General features: G+C 41.4%; 1 protein-coding gene across 2 annotated transcripts in view; it reads left to right on the plus strand.

Annotated features, from left to right (window-relative positions):
* Positions 1-19,841, plus strand: part of FBXL13 (F-box and leucine rich repeat protein 13) — a 75,719-nt gene extending 55,878 nt beyond the window's left edge. For both annotated transcript variants that reach the window (XM_070755127.1, XM_070755128.1), the window contains 8 exons: positions 2,259-2,376; positions 4,990-5,149; positions 6,611-6,727; positions 10,647-10,773; positions 12,336-12,419; positions 13,624-13,758; positions 16,557-16,720; positions 19,428-19,841. In XM_070755127.1, coding sequence (XP_070611228.1) covers positions 2,259-2,376; positions 4,990-5,149; positions 6,611-6,727; positions 10,647-10,773; positions 12,336-12,419; positions 13,624-13,758; positions 16,557-16,720; positions 19,428-19,707 — 1,185 coding nt within the window. In that variant the 3' untranslated portion in view covers positions 19,708-19,841. The remainder of the gene's footprint in view (positions 1-2,258; positions 2,377-4,989; positions 5,150-6,610; positions 6,728-10,646; positions 10,774-12,335; positions 12,420-13,623; positions 13,759-16,556; positions 16,721-19,427) is intronic.
* The last annotated feature ends 345 nt before the right edge of the window (positions 19,842-20,186 follow it).

Here is a 20,186-nt window from a genome sequence, read left to right on the forward strand (position 1 = left end):
CCCCGGGGCTCCCATGCTGTTCTTCCTCGTCACATTCCTGACTGTAATCTCCCCCGTGCGACTGCCCAGACCCCTCCTCTTCGCTGTCAGCCTCCTCCGGGCATGGAGCCAGCAGAGATGCAGCTAGTCTTTGATCTGCCTCAGGCTGAACCACAACAGAAACCAACCAAGGAGAGAAGCAACGTGGAATTAAGGAGAAACTTCCTAACAGTGAGGACTAGTAACCTGTGGAGGCTTTCAAAAACAGACTGGGCAGCCAAACGGTACAAGGTCTCCTGCTTGAGCAAGGGGCTGCACTAGAAGACCTCTAAGCAGGAATGGGATTCAGATGGTTTGGACTGTCCAGATATATATAAGTAGGATATATAACGCAGGAGGACTAGATAAGGTATCGAAATATACTGTGGCACTTTAATGAACTAGATAAATGAATGAAGACACGTTTGTATAAAACAGTAGTTTACTCTTCAGTGAAAATTATCTTCAGTCTTCCATATACACAGGAACATTACATCAGCTATATTCAGCTTACTTACAAGTAGATACAGTGGCACCTCGACTTACGAACTTAATTCGTTCCGTGACCAGGTTCTTAAGTAGAAAAGTTTGTAAGAAGAAGCAATTTTTCCCATAGGAATCAATGTAAAAGCAAATTATGCGTGCAATTGGGGAAACCACAGGGAGGGTGGAGGCCCTGTTTCTCCCAGGAGATTCCTATAGAGGCCCCACGGAGGCTTCTCCCCACTTTTTCCAGCCCTGTTTCCTCCCAGGAGATTCCTGGAGAGGCCCCACGGATGCTTCTCCCTGCCTTTTCCGGTTACAGTTTCGGAGGCTCAGGTTTGTAAGTGGAAAATGGTTCTTGAGAAGAGGCAAAAAAGTTTTGAACACATGGTTCTTACCTAGAAAGTTTGTAAGTAGAGGCATTCGTAGGTAGAGGTACCACTGTATTCAACCAATCCAGGTTACAAGTAGATACAAAACCAATCCAGGTTTCTAGTAGATACTAAACCTATCCAGCTTTCTTCGTATCGCTATCTCAGTTCTACTCAATATCTAACTCACGCTCAAACTGCTCCAACCACCACCATCAATAGCAAACAACCAACAAGACCCACAACCAACCAACAGGAAACGGTGAAGTTGATCTGCATATTATAATGCTCTGGCCCAATCACATTTAGTGCACACCCAATGATTCAGCTTGAGTATGCTTCACATTCTACATTAACTTATATGGTAATACATTTCAACTTTTACCTTATATGGTACTACAATTAAAGATCACTCAGGATTGATATTCCTAACATGGTCTGGTTTGGGCAAACCAGATGTTAAATTTAATCTGTTTTGCCAAAATAGTTGTTCCAAGGACTGGTCAGTGATTAACCCGAGAAATGGGGATGGCAATATTAATTCGTATGCAATAGCATAGGAAATTAAGTTTGTTTATTTATTTTTTATCAAAGGTGTTTTAAAGAAAGGGGCGGCATACATATCTAATAAATAATAATAATATTAATAATAATATTAATATTATTAATATTATTAATAATAATAATTTTAATGATAATAATGATGATGATGATAATAATAATAATAATAATAATAATAATAATAATAATAATAATAATCCACTGGATGATCCACTGGAACTTGTGCCGGAACTACCATTTACCAGTGGCAAAGAACTGTGGGATCATAAGCCCGAAAAAGTGGTCAAAAATGAGCAAGCAAAACTACTGTGGGACTTCCGACTTCAGACTGACCGAATTCTGAAGCATAACACACCAGACATCCTGATTGTGGAGAAAAAGAAAGTATGGATCATCGACATCGCAATCCCAGGGGACAACAGAAGTGAGGAGAAGCAGCTAGAGAAATTAGTGAAATACGAAGATCTAAAAATCTAGCTGCAACGACTCTGGCATAAGCAAGTGAAGGTGATCCCAGTGGTACTTGGCACGCTGGGCGCAGTGCCAAAGGATCTCAGCAGACATTTGAAAACCATTGGAATTGACAAAATCTCCATCTGTCAATTGCAAAAGGCCACTTTACTGGGATTGGCAAACATAATTCGCCGCTTCATCACGCAGTCCTAGGTGCTTGGGAAACGCCCGACTGGTGATGAAATACGAAATCCAGCAGAGTGATCTCGTTTGCTGTGTTGTACTGACATAATAATAATAATAATAATAATAATAATAATAATAATAATAATAATAATAATAATAATAGAATTACTTCCTCCTCTCTTCAAGGCTTTGGTGGCAAAGTGCCAAAGGATCGAATCGGTTGAATTCAATGAGTGTCCACACGTGTCTGACATTGGTGTCCAAGCATTAAAAACCTGTCCGCTGGTTAAACTGAAGATTCAAGGTTGGTGAAAAACAGTACTGTGTTCTTCGGAGTATAAGACGCACCTTTAGGGGGAGGAAAACATTTTTACATTTGGAAACATTAAACTGCAGTTTCCATTGCTTTGACTACTGGATAAATGGTCAAAGCAATGGAAACTGCAGTTTAATGTTTCCAAATGTAAATTAATGCACTTGGGGGAAAGGAATCCTCAATCTGAGTATTGTATTGGCAGTTCTGTGCTAGCAAAAACTTGAGAAGAGAAGGATTTAGGGGTAGTGATTTCTGACAGTCTCAAAATGGGTGAGCAGTGCGGGCGGGCGGTAGGAAAAGCAAGTAGGATGCTTGGCTGCATAGCTAGAGGTATAACAAGCAGGAAGAGGGAGATTGTGATCCCCTTATATAGAGTGCTGGTGAGACCACATTTGGAATACTGTGTTCAGTTCTGAAGACCTCACCTTCAAAAAGAGATTGACAAAATTGAACAGGTCCAAAGACGGGCTACAAGAATGGTGGAAGGTCTTAAGCATAAAATGTATCAGGAAAGACTTCATGAACTCCATCTGTATAGTCTGGAGGACAGAAGGGAAAGGGAGGACAGGATTGAAACATTTAAATATGTCAAAGGGTTAAATAAGGTTCAGGAGGGAAGTGTTTTTAATAGGAAAGTGAACACAAGAACAAGGGGGCACAATCTGAGGTTAGTTGGGGGAAAGATCAAAAGCAACATGAGAAAATATTATTTTACTGAAAGAGTAGTAGATCCTTGGAACAAACTTCCAGCAGATGTGGTCGGTAAATCCACAGTAACTGAATTTAAACATGCCTGGGATAAACATAGATCCATCCTAAGATAAAATACAGGAAATAGTATAAGGGCAGACTAGATGGACCATGAGGTCTTTTTCTGCCATCAATCTTCTATGTTTTTATGTTTCTATTAAAACAAGAAAGAAAAATTAATCTGCCTATCAGGTATTCATCTGGCTAGTCTTTAGGCTGGTCAGTTTCAGCACATTAGTTTGCTGGTTTTGAGCCCGCATGCTTGCTTTTTATCCTTGGTTGGGGATAAAAAACAGTTTCTAAAACACTTCACTTCTCTCTTTCTCTTCAGAGAGAATGAGAAAAACCAGACAAAGGGACGATCGCTAACAAAGCACAGCAGATCGCTTCACTCGTTAGCATCTTCTTACAGCTGAAAAAAAGGCAGCAGATCGCTTGCTAGCAAAGCACCGAAGTTTGCTTCACTGTTAGGGCTGAAAAAAGGCTCAGCTGGTTGTCGGAGCATTGAAAGAAGCAGGCAGAGGGAAGATTGCTTAGCTAGCAAAGCACGAAAGATCACTTCAATATTAGCACCTCTTTAGGGCTGAAAAAAAGGCAGCAGATCGCTTGCTAGCAAAGCACGGAAGATTGCTTCACTGTTTGGGCTGAAAAAAGACTCTGCTGATGGTCGGAGGGAGCAGCAATGAAAGAAGCAGGCAAAGGGAAGATCGCTTAGCTAGCAAAGCATGGAAGATGGCGTTAGCATCTTGCGAGGGCTAAAAAAAAGTTTAGTAAAAGCTACATTCGGAGTATAAGACGCACCCAAATTTCAGCCTCTTTTAGGGGTTAAAATTTATTTATTTATTTATTTATTCATTCATTCATTCATTTATTGGATTTGTATGCCGCCCCTCTCCGTAGACTCGGGGCGGCTAACAACAGTAATAAAAAACATCATGTAAATCCAATACTAAAAACAACTAAAAAACCCTTATTATAAAACTAAACATCCATACAAACAAACAAACAAACATACCATGCATAAATTGTAAAGGCCTAGGGGGAAAGAATATCTCAATTCCCACATGCCTGGCGTCAGAGGTGGGTTTTAATTTATTTTATTTTATTTATTCATTTATTTATTTTGTCCAATACACAATGAGAGTTTTAGTGGGTATATATCTATATACACATCGTAAAATACATGATGAAGGTTATAGAGGAGATGCTCATAGTAAAATATATCTAAGAAATAATAGAAAAGAAGGTATAGTAATAGAACATATCAATGAAAGAACAGAAGAAGAGATATAGGAATATAAGAAAGGTATAGGAGATATAGGAGAGCAATAGGACAGGGGACGGAAGGCACTCTAGTGCACTTGTACTCGCCCCTTACTGACCTCTTAGGAATCTGGATAGGTCAACCGTAGATAATCTAAGGGTAAAGTGTTGGGGGTTTGGGGATGACACTATGGAGTCCGGTAATGAGTTCCACACTTCGACAACTCGGTTACTGAAGTCATATTTTTTACAGTCAAGTTTGGAGCAGTTAATATTAAGTTTAAATCTGTTGTGTGCTCTTGTGTTGTAAATCTGTTGGTGCATCTTATATTCTGAAAAATACAGTAGTTCTAGTAGTAATAATAGTAATGTAGTAATAAAAAGGTAGCAATAAAAACATGTCATTTTTAAAGAACAATCCCATTTCCTTTCACCCTTTAGATCAGGGGTGTCAAACTTAGATCTGACCACTGGTGGTTTGTAAACAACTTTGCTATCGTTTTGCGTGCTCGCTCGCTCAGTTTCAAGGGGTTGAAATAGGTTTTCCATGCTGGGTTAAAGTGACCTGATGCTGCATTGTGTCAACAGGGAGTAACCATATTACAGATGCCAGTTTCAAAATCATCAGCAAATTCTGGCCGGGAATAAATAAAATTTGTCTGGCCGATTGCCCGAAAATAACAGATGTAGCTCTCAAGTTAATTGCCCCGTTGGATCATATCATTATCCTCAATTTATCCGGCGCAAGGTATGGTTATAGTTACACGATGGAATCATTTGTTTGAATGGAATTGATTTTTTAAAATTCATTCTGAAGTATTGAGGTCGTTGCATTACATCTGTGTCAGAAAGAAATTTAAAAAAACCCAGGATAATCGTAAAGCAAAAATATGCAAACCATTTTGCCTGCAACTCAGCACCATATAAAGATAGAATCAAAATCATGTAAAGTATTAGTATTGCTCCACAAAACGTTAGTAAGGCCACACCTGGAATACTGCATTCACTTTTAGATACCACATTACAAAAAAGATGTTGAGACTTTGCAAAAAGAGCTGAGAAGAATAACTAAGATAATAATAATAATAATAATAATAATAGTAATAAGAACAACAACAACAACAACGAGAATATTTCATTCATTCAGATCTAGTATGTATTATTTGAGTGTTCCCTTTATTTTTTTGAGCAGTATATATATACAGTGATACCTTGTCTTACAAATGCCTCGTCATACAAACTTTTCGAGATACAAACCTGGGGTTTAAGATTTTTTTGCCTCTTCTTACAAACTATTTTCACCTTACAAACCCACCGCCGCAGCTGGGATGCCCTGCCTCTTGACTTCCGTTGCCAGCGAAGCACCCGTTTTTGCGCTGCTGGGATTCCTCTGAGGCTCCCCTCCATGAGAAACCCCACCTCTGGACTTCCGTGTTTTTGTGATGCTGAAGGGGAATCCCAGCAGGGAAATCCCAGCAGCACAATAATGGGCGCTTCGCTGGCAACGGAAGTCCGGAGGCGGGTTTCCCATGGAGAGGAGCCTCAGGGGAATCCCAGCAGCACAAAAACGGGCGTTTCGGCTGGCAAAAGGGGTGAATTTTGGGCTTGCACACATTAATAGCTTTTCCATTGATTCCTATGGGAAACATTGTTTCATCTTACAAACTTTTCACCTTAAGAACCTTGTCCGAGAACCAATTAAGTTTGTAAGACAAATATCACTGTATATAATTTTGAGGGACCCTCATAGTCAGAATAGCAATACTGAATTTGCGAACTGAATATTGGCTATTGATTGCTACGTGCATTTAAAATTAGCTTTGGTGAGGGTAAATTATGGTATTTTATTACGTTGTTCTCTGTTTTAGAAATTTAATGAAACAGCCCTGTAGCTGCAACTTTAAATAGAATTCCTTGAAAGCAAATGTGATTAGGAAAGTGATATTTTTAATAAATATGAATCATGCTGTTAATAATCTGGCTAACCTACAGAGAAAGTTCCAATCTGTCTAAACTTAGTTGAAATATTAACAGAAATTGTCCGGGTAGCATTTCTTTTAGAAATTTATCTCTCTGTGAAGATTGACATCGATTGCTATATATTCAAAATAGCATTTATCGCCTTGCATTCAAATACTAAAAAAATATTAAAACGTAATTTTAGAAACATGGCTAAGGTAAGAATAAGTATTTTCTATTCGTGTTTCAGAATCGGCGATTCAGGAATCAAAGCATTTATCGAGAGTCCTTCAGCTTCAAAATTAAAAGAACTCAGTTTGGCGAATTGTTATGTCTCTGACATTGCCCTCGTGAAACTATCTGAAAGGTATCACATTGTAAGGTGGTTTTTATTTGCTGGTACTTGTTCTGCTGGCGTGTTTCAATCGCCCGTAATTACAGGGTAATTAGTCCAGGGAGACACACACCACACGATAAAAGGAAAACCCAAAAGTTTTTATAAACAGAAAAAGCTCCCTTTTTAAATGTCAAAGGGATTTTCTGGTACACACAAGGCACAGGTTAAATGCAATCCAATTGCTCACCCAATAACTGGGTAATCGAATCCAATTCTAAAGTCCAGAGAGTCCACACACAATCTTGAACAGCACAAAAACCACGATCTTGATGAAACAATGAATCAGATAAACTGCCACAAGGCTAAACCAGCACGCTGTTCTTTTTATCTGTAGCACTAATTACAGCAGCCCCACCCAACCACAGGTGGCCTCATTTTCTCTTGTAATAATCCTTCAGTTGTTGTCTCGTATGCCTCACTCTACGCATGCGTGGATGTGTCATTAATTCTTGTTCAGAATCCAAGGATGATACAGATGATTGATCTCCTCCTGGGCTGTCTGCCAAACTCCCCTCTTCCCTGTCACTCACGCTTCCTTGGTCAAAGGAGGCTTTGTCGGCAGATTCCATCGGGAGCAAAACAGGCCTGCAGCATGTGAATGTTTCCCCCACACCCACCTGCACATTCCTTGGGGCAGGAGCTGGGCCAGAGCTAACCACAACAGTACTTAGCATAGGAATTTTTTAAAGACGTGTTTATGGCGATTCAGTTTATGGAGATTCTCAGTCACTCAGCCATGATTGTTCCAAAAGTGCTTTTTCATAAAGCAACTGGACTTTTTGGGCTTTTCTTTGAAGGTGTTTCACTTCTGATTAAATGGTGGAGGATGGAAGGATTTATATTCCTGGGAATCCTTGGGTTGTTAGCACTCCTTCTTAAAGAAGTGTTTCTGAAACCTACTCATTTTAACTAGCTCGGTCCCAAAACAAAGATTAACGTACATAACACTGGGGAGCAGCAATTTCGTTGTCTTAAATCTTTGCATAAGTGCAGTGTTTCCCAACCTTGGCAACTTGAAGATATTTGGACTTCAATTCCCAGAATTAATTTATTTGTTTTGTCAAGTACGTATTGATAGTATACAAAGATATAATATTTATATACAGTATATGGTACTAGTAAAAGAAAAACATTACTGACCTCTTAGATAGATAGATAGATAGATAGATAGATAGGTAGGTAGGTAGGTAGGTAGATAGATAGATAGAGTGATACATAATAGAAGATAGAATAGAATAGAGTACCGTAGAGTAGAGTAGAATAGAATAGAATTTTATTGGCCAAGTGTGATTGGACACACATGGAATTTGTCTTGGTAGGTAGGTAGCTAGAGAGATAACTAGATAGATAGATAGGTAGATAGGTAGGTAGGTAGGTTGGTAGATAGATAGATAGATAGATAGATAGATAGATAGATAGATAGATAGATAAAATGATACATAATAGATGACTGGTAGGTAGGTAGTAGGTAGATAAATAGATCAATAGATCGATAGATATAGATATAGATAGATAAATATAGAATATAGATAGATAAATAGATAAGTAGATAAAGATAGACAGATAGATAGAGATAGATCGAGATAGATAAATAAATAAATAGAATGATAAATGATAGACTGATAGATGATGGTAGGATGAATGATAGATGATAGATAGACAGACAGACAGACAGACAGACAGAGACAGACAGACAGACAGACAGACAGACATAGATAGATAGATAAAATGATACATAATAGATGACAAGTAGGTAGGTAGATAGATAAATAGATCGATTGATAGATTGATATAGATATAGGTAGATAATATAGAATATAGATAGATAAATAGATAAAGATAGATAGATAGATAGATAGATAGATAGAGATAGATAGAGATAAATAAATAGATAGAATGATAAATGATAGACTGATAGATGATGGTAGAATGAATGATAGATGATAGATGATAGATAGACAGACAGACAGACAGACAGACAGACAGACAGGCAGGCAGATAGATAGATAGATGGAATGATAGATAATAGTGAGGCATCATTTACAGAAATCCATGGCCGATTGGTCATGACTCAAGTCAACAAGGACCACACTAGGTGTTAGAGTTCATAATAATTATTTTACAAAATTGGTTGGGGGCTTAAAGCCATAAGATATTTAGTTTTGAATCATCCCAGGGTGGAAGCAGCAGGCTGAATGGATGTCTTTCATGTAGCTCTGGCATCATTTACACCGATCCTGAGGGTCAGACCAAATTTTTTTTTTCTGTCTCTCTCGCTGGGAAAACATTAATCCAAATATGATTCCGTGAAGCTTCACTGGTAGCACACAAAGATTCCTTAGTGTTGCAAAACGGCATAGACCTCACATGCACAAAGCCTGAATGTCACTCCGGATTTTAAACTGACTTGCATTTAATTCATCGAAACAGATTTTTTTTTAGTATAATGCCAGAACTCGGAAGGAATGAAACCCTTAAAATGAAAAAGATCTCCATTCCAAGGAAAGGAAGGTTCTAAAACGTCTTCCAAGATCCTTAGGAGTGCGTAGGGGCTACAAAGTCCAAAAGGTTTTGTGTATGTGTGTTTGTGCATGTGCAGTGATGGGTCCCTACGGGAATGGTCAGGTATGCGGAACCGGTAGCAAAAATTTGATTTTTAAAAAACTTTTTCCCCCTTCTGGGCTCCGGATATGTTTCTCCTATCGCAGTAAATGAGGTTGAATGTGTATAATTTTAGAAGAGCTGTGTGTGCGTGTTTATGTGTGTACATACATGTTCTGTCGAGCTCTCTGGTAGAATCCTCCGGAAAATTTATTTTATTTATTTATTTATTTATTTATTTTGTCCAATTGACAAAATTGAACGGGTCCAAAGACGGGCTACAAGAATGGTGGAAGGTCTTAAGCATAAAACGTATCAGGAAAGACTTAATGAACTCAATCTGTATAGTCTGGAGGACAGAAGGAAAAGGGGGGACATGATCGAAACATTTAAATATGTTAAAGGGCTAAATAAGGTTCAGGAGGGAAGTGTTTTTAATAGGAAAGTGAACACAAGAACTAATCTGAAGTTAGTTGGGGGAATGATCAAAGACAACATGAGAAAATATTATTTTACTGAAAGAGTAGTAGATCCTTGGAACAAACTTCCAGCAGATGTGGTTGCTAAATCCACAGTAACTGAATTTAAACATGCCTGGGATAAACATATATCCATTGTAAGATAAAATACAGGAAATAGTATAAGGGCAGACTAGATGGACCATGAGGTCTTTTTCTGCCGTCAGTCTTCTATGTTTCTATGTTTCTACACAGATACAATTTCACACACACACACGTTTGAAAATTCAAAACAATGTTCTTTATACCGAAAAATGCAAATAAACAAAGCACTCTTTTTGTATAGCAAAGAGCACACATCTCCAAACAAACTGGTAATTTGTACAAGTCCCTTATCAGTTCCGAGATACTTAGCTTGCAGCTGTGAGGCAATTCACAGTCCTCCTTTCACAAAGTGAAACACACTTTGCTCTGGTTTAGTTTCAAAGCGGGGAAAAATCAGCACACAAAGGTCGAAGTCAGCAAGGCAGGCACGAAACACAACGATCAGATAATCCTCCACAATGGCCAAACCCACAGGCTGCTCTTTATATTTATATTTATAGCAGCCTCACTAATTACCATTAGTGAGATCAAAATTCTGATGTGTAACTAGCCTATCAACTGCCGTGATTCGTTTAACAACGGTGGCAAGAAAGGTCGCAAAATGGGACAAAAAAAGCTCGCTGAACAATTGTTTCGCTTAGCAACAGAAATTTGGGGTTCAAGTATGTTGGTAAGTCGAGGATGAAGTAAGAACCTTTTCAACCTTCCTTATCCTGCCTTTTTAGGTGCCCAAATCTAATTTACTTGAATTTGCACCATTGCCAACTCGTGACGGATACTGGTTTTCAGGCTATGGCAACGATGCCTATGTTAGCCTTTCTCAATGTTTCACGAACAAACATCACTGATCAGGTGAGGACCCAGAAGACTGATAATGTATTTACTAGGGATGGTTTCTTGAATATGTGTGTGTTTTGTGGATCATTGTAATGTTTCCTGTGTGTCCAATCACACTTGGCCAATAAAGAATTCTGTTCCGTTTCGTTCCATATTCTATTCTGTTCCGTTCCATTCCTATTCCATTTCCTTGTTTCTAACTTCTGTTCCATTCCATCCCATTATTTCTATTCCATTCCATTCCTATTCCATTTCCTTGTTTCTATTCTGTTCTGTTCCATTCCATCCCATAGTCTATTCTATTCCATTCCTATTCCATTCCCTTGTTTCTGTTCCATTCCATTCCATGATTTCTATTCTATTCTATTCCATTCCTATTTCTATTCCTATTCCATTCCCTTGTTTCTATTCTGTTCTGTTCCATTCCATTCCATAATTTCTATACCATTCCATTCCTATTATTATTATTATTATTATTATTATTATTATTATTATTATTATTATTTATTGGATTTGTATGCCGCCCCTCTCCGCAGACTCGGGGCGGCTAACAACAGTAACAAAACAGTATAATCCAATACTAAAAAACAGTTAAAACCCATTATATAAAAACCAAACATACATACAGACATACCATGCATAAAATTGTAAAGGCCTAGGGGGAAAGAGGATCTCAGTTCCCCCATGCCTGGCGGCAGAGGTGGGTTTTAAGAAGCTTACAAAAGGCAAGGAGGGTGGGGGCAATTCTAATCTCTGGGGGGAGTTGGTTCCAGAGGGCCGGGGCCGCCACAGAGAAGGCTCTTCCCCTTGGTCTCGCCAAACGACATTGTTTGGTTGACGGGACCCGGAGAAGACCCACTCTGTGGGACCTAACTGATCACTGGGATTCGTGCAGCAGGAGGCGGTCCCTGAAGTATTCCCTTGTTTTTATTCTGTTCTGTTCCATTCCATTCCATCCCATAATTTCTATTCCATTCCATTCCTATTCCATTCCCTTGTTTTTATTCTGTTCTGTTCCATTCCATTCCATAAGTTCTGTTCTATTCCTATTCCTATTCCTAATTCTGTCCCATCCCATCCCATCCCTGGAGGTGAATGTATTTTGCCTTCATCACTGTCTCAGAGCAGCCGGTACAATAAGTCTTCGGAGAGGGGCGGCATACAAATCTAATAAATTATTATTATTATTATTATTATTATTATTATTATTATTATTATTATTATTATCTTCACACCTGCAGATTGGCCGATTCCACACTGAACTGTTGGGAGGGGTTTCTAACTTTCTTTTATCCTACCTGTATTGCCTGGGGGCCCTTTGATTTCGTCCTGTGATCACCCCTTTTCAATAAAAGGTTCCTTTTGAAACACCAAGTTTCAAGAGTCTTTACTTTCTTGAATAAGGGGCAGAGGATGGACCTTACACCCGGCCAATTTCCTTTTTTAAAATTCCCAACACCAATTTCCTTCTTCTCCCAACTTACAATGTTTGGGTGTATTTTACGATTCGATCAGCCTAATAATTATTTTTGTATGAGATTGCTACTTACACTAACATTGTTTGAAAACGTTTATAGTGTTTGGAGAGCCTTGGCAAGCATTTCAAAATTAAGGAGGTTGTTCTGTCGGAGTGTAGGCTGATTTCTGATACAGGAATAAAGGTAAAAGAACCCCATACAGATTTCACATTTATGACTCTTGGATTGTCTGTGTTAATGTTTTGAGATTTCCTTTCATAACAGTCCCTGTCATTCTTATATAAGTACAGTGGTGCCTCTACTTACGAACTTAATTCGTTCCATGACCAGGTTCTTAAGTAGAAAAGTTTGGAAGAAGCAGCAATTTTTCCCATAGGAATCAATGTAAAAGCAAATAATGCGTGCGATTGGGGAAACCAGAGGGAGGGTGGAGGCCCTGTTTCCTCCCAGGAGATTCCTAGAGAGGCCCCACGGAGGCTTCTCCCCACCTTTTCTGGCCCTGTTTTCTCCCAGGAGATTCCTAGAGAGGCCCCAGAGAGCCTTCTCCCCACCCTTTCTGGCCGTTTCTTCCCAGGAGATTCCTAGAGAGGCCCCACGGAGGCTTCTCCCCGCCTTTTCCGGCCCTGTTTCCTCCCAGGAGATTCCTAGAGAGGCCCCATGGAGGCTTCTCCCCGCCTTTTCCGGCCCTGTTTCCTCCCAGGAGATTCCTAGAGAGGCCCCACGGAGGCTTCTCCCCGCCTTTTCCGGCCCTGTTTCCTCCCAGGAGATTCCTAGAGAGGCCCCACGGAGGCTTCTCCCCGCCTTTTCCGGCCCTGTTTCCTCCCAGGAGATTCCTAGAGAGGCCCCACGGAGGCTTCTCCCCGCCTTTTCCGGCCCTGTTTCCTCCCAGGAGATTCCTAGAGAGGCCCCACGGAGGCTTCTCCCCGCCTTTTCCGGCCCTGTTTCCTCCCAGGAGATTCCTAGAGAGGCCCCACGGAGGCTTCTCCCCGCCTTTTCTGGCCCTGTTTCCTCCCAGGAGATTCCTAGAGAGGCCCCACGGAGGCTTCTCCCCGCCTTTTCCGGCCCTGTTTCCTCCCAGGAGATTCCTAGAGAGGCCCCACGGAGGCTTCTCCCCGCCTTTTCCGGCCCTGTTTCCTCCCAGGAGATTCCTAGAGAGGCCCCACGGAGGCTTCTCCCCGCCTTTTCCGGCCCTGTTTCCTCCCAGGAGATTCCTAGAGAGGCCCCACAGAGGCTTCTCCCCCCGCCTTTTCCAGTTACAGTTTCAGAGGCTCGGGTTTGTAAGTGGAAAATGGTTCTTTAACGATATGTAAATTAACATAATAGATAAGATCTCTAGTTAATACACATACATAATAAAATCGTACATCTTTGTAACTTAATGTTCTAGGTGTTGAGTGCTGACTTGAGAAAACTAGACTATGTTGATTTGTCTTTCTGCCGGCATATATCAAATTCTGGATTAAAACATTTGGCCATGAATTGTCGCAAACTCACATGTCTCATTCTGATGGGCTGTTTCAAGGTACGTTATGGAAAGCGTGATACCTGATGCTTGTCACGAATAATAAAAAAAACCACTTTTCCAGAATTGTGTCAAATCTGCCCCATCTAAAGGGATAAGAACTTTTCGTGAGTAATAATTTTGGCACATGGAGATCCCCCTCTGGAGAGGGGTGGCATACAAATCCAATTAATAATAATAATAATAATAAAAATAATAATAATAATAATAATAATAGTAATAATAATATCCTCCCTCCTTTTTCAGATGGAGAATTAAATGTCAACTCTTGTGTGACAACTTTATTGTTGAATCCCTGTCCCTTGGTTCTACATATTTTGCCAACACTTGTGCCATAGGTCAGTGATGGAGAACCTATGGCATGGGTGCCACAGGTGGCACATGAAGCCATATCTGCTGGCACGCGAACTGTTGCCCTAGCTCAGCTCCAACATGTGTGTGCCGGCCAGCTGATTTTTGGCTGGCGCAGAGGCTCTTGGAGGGCGTTTTTGGCTTCCAGAGAGCCTCCGGGGAGAATGGGGGAGGACGTTTTTACCCTCCCCTGGCTCTAGGGAAGCCTTTGGAGACTGGGTAGGACGAAACACGAGCCTACTGGGCCCACCAGAAGTTGGGAAACAGGCCGTTTCCTGCCTCTAGGGGTTGGGGGAAGCTGTTTTGCCCTCCCCCTGGCATTGAATTCTGGGGGTGGGCACTCGCACATGCACTCTTTCGGCACCTGAAGGCAAAAAGATTTGCCATCAGTGCTCTAGGTCATGAGAATGGCAGACTGGGTTCGCCCAACGGTGAAATCTACTTACTTTCTCTACTGGGTCGGAAGTGCAACATTTTTTACCCCCTGCGCCTGTGCAGGTGGCTTTGAGCGCTCAAGGGGTTAATAAACAGAAATAGCAGTGTCTGGGTGGCTGCCGCTGCTACCACTTCTCCGAACTACCGGTGGCCACAGCATTTCACCCCTGGGTTACAGCTATCCTGTCTAAAAGCAGGGCAATCCTATTTGGACCGGGAGTCACTGCTCACAGTCACTCATGCCCTCATCACCTCGAGGTTCGACTACTGTCATGCTCTCTACATGGGGCTGCCCCTGAAGAGTGTTCGGAAACTTCAGATCGTGCAGAATGCAGCTGCGAGAGCAGTCATGGGCTTCCCCAAATATGCCCATGTTACTCCAACACTCCGCAGTCTGCATTGGTTGCCGATCAGTTTCCGGTCACGATTCAAAGTTTTGGTTATGACCTATAAAGCCCTTCATGGCACCGGACCAGACTATCTCCAGGACCGCCTTCTGCCGCACGAATCCCAGCGACCAGTTAGGTCCCACAGAGCTGGCCTTCTCTGGGTCCAGTCAACTAAACAATGCCATCTGGCGGGACCCAGGGGAAGAGCCTTCTCTGTGGCTGCCCCGACCTTCTGGAATCAGCTCCCCCCGGAGATTAGGACTGCCCCCACCCTCCTTGCCTTTCGTAAACTCCTCAAAACCCATCTCTGTCGTCAAGCTTGGGGGAACTGAGACACTTTCCCCTTGCCTATGTAGTTTCTGTGCACAATATGACTGTATGTATGCTTTTGTTTACTGGGGTTTCTCTTTTAGATTTTTTATATGCATAATTGCTATTTTAGATTCTAATTATTAGATTTGTCATTATGTATTGTTTTTATCACTGTTGTGAGCTGCCCCGAGTCTACGGAGAGGGGCGGCATACAAATCTAATAAATAATAATAATCAATAATAAGTCCAACCTTGGCAACTTTAAGACTTGTGGACTTCAACTCCCCAAATTCCCGAGCAAGCCACGGGGAATTCTGGGAGTTGAAGTCCACAGGTCTTATAGTTGTCAAAGTGAGATACCCTAATCCAGGGGTATTAAACTTGATTTCATTGAGGGTCGCATCAGGATTGTGTTTGACCTCTGGAGGGGGGCAGGGGCAGGAGTGGGCAGCAGGCAGGATGGGGTGGAATGCAGTTCCACTGGCAGAAATGAAGCTGTGCGCACAGCTTTAGTTGACTATCCTCCCCTCCCATCCTCCTCCTCCTCGGAAAGCGGCAGGAATTGCAGGGGGGCCATTTCCTCCCCCCTCTTTTCTCAATAGCTGATTGGCACCCGTTCGCCTAGCTACCCAGCCTGAGGAGGGGGGGGCAACCCAGGAAGGAGATTGCGGGAAACGGGAAGCAAACTGTCACCCCAGCGAGCGACACTGGCGAGGTTGCAAGTCGAGGACTTAACAGTTCACTTGAACGATGATGATCGTTGAAGCCACTCCCACCTGGTCACAGGGTCAGCAAGCCACTACTGCCCAGTCACATGACCATCAAGCCACACCCACAAAACAAGCCACACCCACAGTCTGGCAGTAAAAAATTTTGGCTGCCCATTACTGGGTAGGGGGTATGTGCCCAGAATAGCGTCACTTGTGTCGAGGGCACCTTTGGTGGCCCAAGCACTCTGCCAGCAAAAACGGGCTCCTGAGCTCCATTTTTTGGCTGGGATGGCCTCCTGCCATCAAAAACAGAGCTCAGGAGCGTGCCACGTGCGGCCATCATAAGCTCCATTTTCATTGGTAGAGGCACCACGGGCTGGTCCTTTGCGGTTTTATTTATTTATTTATTTATTTATTTATTACTTAGATTTGTATGCCGCCCCTCTCCGAAGACTCGGGGCTTCCCGGGCAGCCATGATCTTAGGTTTCTTAACGTTGACTTTTAAGCTAACTTCTTCTAAATCAAGATTTCCGTTCACTGTTCGAACGCTGGAATCGCTTACAGCTTTTAATTCTGTGCAACGGTTTGTTTGATTGACAGATCAACGATGCCGGGCTTCAGTTGTTAGCTGCAAGCTGCCCTTTCCTGCACTATCTGGACATTTCTGGTTGCAAAAACATTACCGACAAAACCCTAAGAAGCCTGTCGAAAGGTTGCCTTCAACTCCGAATACTTAAGATGATGTACTGTGTAGGCATTACCCGGTAAGAGGCTCTCCGAGAGAAATTTGTAGATTCCCTAAACAAACAAACAAAATTCCATTTATCTTTTTTTGGGGGGAGGATATAATTTTTTAAAAAAATTTCCTCCATATAAAGTTTTTCAATACAGTGGTACCTCTACCTAAGAACGCCTCTATTTACGGACTTTTTTAGATAAGAACAGGGTGTTCAAGATTTTTTTTGCCTCTTCTCAAGAACCATTTTTCACTTACAAACCTGAGCCTCCAAAACTGTAACCGGAAAAGGCAGGGAGAAGCCTCCGTGGGGCCTCTGTAGGAATCTCCTGGGAGGAAACAGGGCTGGAAAAGGCAGAGAAAAGCCTCCATGGGGCCTCTCTAGGAATCTCCTGGGAGGAAACAGGGCCGGAAAAGGCAGAGAGAAGCCTCCATGGGGCCTCTCTAGGAATCTCCTGGGAGGAAACAGGGCCGGAAAAGGCGGGGAGAAGCCTCTGTGGGGCCTCTCTAGGAATCTTCTTGGAGAAAACAGGGCCAGAAAAGGCGGGGAGAAGCCTCTGTGGGGCCTCTTTAGGAATCTCCTGGGAGGAAACAGGGCCTCCACCCTCACAGTGGTTTCCCCAATCACGCACATTATTTGCTTTTATATCGATTCCTATGGGAAAAATAGCTTCTTTTTACAAACCTTTCTATTTAAGAACCTGGTCACGGAACGAATTAAGTTCGTAAGTAGAGGTACCACTGTACATTTCAAAATACCTTCTATTCATGTTACAAAAAAACAGCATCTCATTAGTCAGTCATGAATAATCCCAAAAATAAATTTCTAATTCCAAATTATTTACTTTTGGTACATATCAAACTCCCAAACCTCGGCCTCTAATTTTGACATCTAGGCGACTAATTTTCTTCTGATTAAATTTACCATTAATTTCTTTTTAACAATGTTAATTCATTATGCTTCTCATCTTACAAATCTATATAAGCCGTCGTGCCTTCTTCTACTTCTTATATATTTTTCTTTAACAAAACAAAAATCCTTGCGGACACTCCAAATTTAAAGAGCAGATGATGAAGGAAGGAAAAATAATATGTTCGCTTCAAAGGGTAGAACTACACCTCAAATATATGTTATTTATTTCTGATGAAGGGAATTTTTCATAAAAGCCTATGAAACTGTATAATTTCTTATGAATCCAATGACCTGTGAATCAAAAATGATTTATTATATAACTGTGTAATTATTGTTTTGACACTTTGTCATGTTTTATTGTTGTTTGTAACAAAATTTGAAAATAAAAATAAAAATTATATACAAAAACAAACAAAAACCCTTATATAACCTCCTAATTAATAAAAATAAAGAAATATTTTTAAAAAAACCAAATCTACATATCTACTATTGAATAAAAAAAGAACAACTGTTACCAATCCAGGCGTTTAAACCTTACTTTCTTATATTTATGTATATTTATATTAAAAAAATGACTTCTAACATTTAATCCAATTTCTATTACAAAATCGTATGAACTTTTCTATATTCTCTGCTGATATTCCTAACTGAATTAATATTCAGCCAAAAAAATTCCTTTTAGATAACATAAAGATATTCCTTGACTTATAACTATTCATTTAGGGGCTGCTGGGAAGTTTAAAAGACACTGAAAAAAGGAACTTAAGATTGTTTTTCACATTAGCGACCATTGCAACATCGACGTTGTCATGTGACCAAAATTCAAACAGTTGGCAACTGGCATGTACATATGACAGTTGCAGCGCCCCCAGGGTCATGTGATCGCACTTTGTGACCTTTTGAGCAGCAAAGTCAACAGGGAACCCAGGTCCACTTTGCAATTGTTGTTACTGACTTAACAACTGCAGCAAGAAGGGCTGCACAATGGGACAAAGTTCAATTAACTACTGTCTCGACAAGCAACAGGTAAATGTTGGGCTCAGTTATGTTATGTCGAGAACTACCCATAATTAATGAGCTGGCGAGTTCCATTTTCTAGAGCATTGATGGTGAACCTATGACACAGGTGCCACAGGTGGAACACGGGGACATATCTGCTGGCACATGAGCCGTTTATTTATTTATTTTAGTTATTTATTTATTGGATTTGTATGCCGCCCCTCTCCGGAGACTCGGAGCGGCTAACAGTAACAATAAAAAAGTGCACAATATTAATCTAATACTAAAAACGATTTAAAAAACCCATTAATATAAAAACCGAACATACATACATACATACCATGCATAGAATTGTAAAGGCCTAGGGGGAAAGAGGATCTCAATTCCCCCTGGCGGCAGAGGTGGGTTTTAAGTAGCTTGCGCAAGGCAAGGAGGGTGGAGGCAATTCTAATCTCTGGGGGGAGTTGGTTCCAGAGGGCCGGGGCCGCCACAGAGAAGGCTCTTCCCCTGGGTCCCGCCAAGTGATCTTGTTTAGTTGATGGGACCTAACTGGCCGCTGGGATTCGTGCAGCAGAAGGCGGTCCCTGAGATAATCTGGATTACCCTAGATCAGCTCCAACGTGCATCTCTGTGCCAGCCAGCTGACTTTTGGCTCACGCGGAGGCTCTGGGAGGGCGTTTCGGCTTCCATGAAACACGAGCCTACTGGGCCCACCAGAAGTTCAGAAACAGGCCGTTTCCGGCCTCCAGAGGGCTTCCGGGGAGCAGGGGAAGCTGTTTTTGTCCTCCCCAGGCATTGAATAGTGCATGCATTTTTATTTCAGATGGGCTGTTTCACATTACGCGCCGAAGCTGCAGAAATATGAATATAACGACGACGAGCCGCCTTTATGGTTTGGTTACGTGGCCAGCGGGGACGAAATGGCCGTCCCGAAAAAACTGAAAAAGCGTCGGTACAGCACGTTGACGGCGCGATCGAGCGTCATAGGGACTTTGGGGGAAAAAGACTCGGAACTCATCAAAGTTCCTCGGGCGGAATCCAGAATGGAGCAAGGCATGGAAGAAAGTTTGGCCTCTCCAGGAAGTCTTGCAGAAGATCCCTGAAAGGTGTCCGAAGTTTCAAACTCGCTGAAAGCCGCCAATCTTTTTTGTTAGGGAGGAAGGAAAAAAAAGGACTTTATTTTAAAAAAGAAAGAAATGCTTTTCCTTTATTGGTAATAAAGTCCCTGTCAAACAAATGTTCCTTTTGTTGTTGTAGCCGTTGTTCTAAAAAAATGGTGAAGGAAAAGTTTGGGTTTTGTTTTTCTTTTTCTTGGGCTAAAATGTGGACAGTTAGTTGTTAAAAGCTGTCTGTGTTTGTCTGCAGCCTGAGTGTAAGCATATGTGAAGTTAGTCTTTCTTTCTTTCTTTCTTTCTTTCTTTCTTTCTTTCCCTTCCTTCCTACTTTCCCTTCCTTCCTTCCTTCTTTCCCTTCCTTCCTTCTTTCTCTTTCTTTCTTTTCCTTCCTTCTTTCCCTTCCTTCCTTCTTTTTCTTTCTTTCTTTCCCTTCCTTCCTTCTTTCTTTCCCTTCCTTCCTTCCTTCC

Source organism: Erythrolamprus reginae, chromosome 6 (genome assembly GCF_031021105.1).
Source record: "Erythrolamprus reginae isolate rEryReg1 chromosome 6, rEryReg1.hap1, whole genome shotgun sequence".
Taxonomy (NCBI): Eukaryota; Metazoa; Chordata; class Lepidosauria; order Squamata; family Dipsadidae; genus Erythrolamprus; species Erythrolamprus reginae.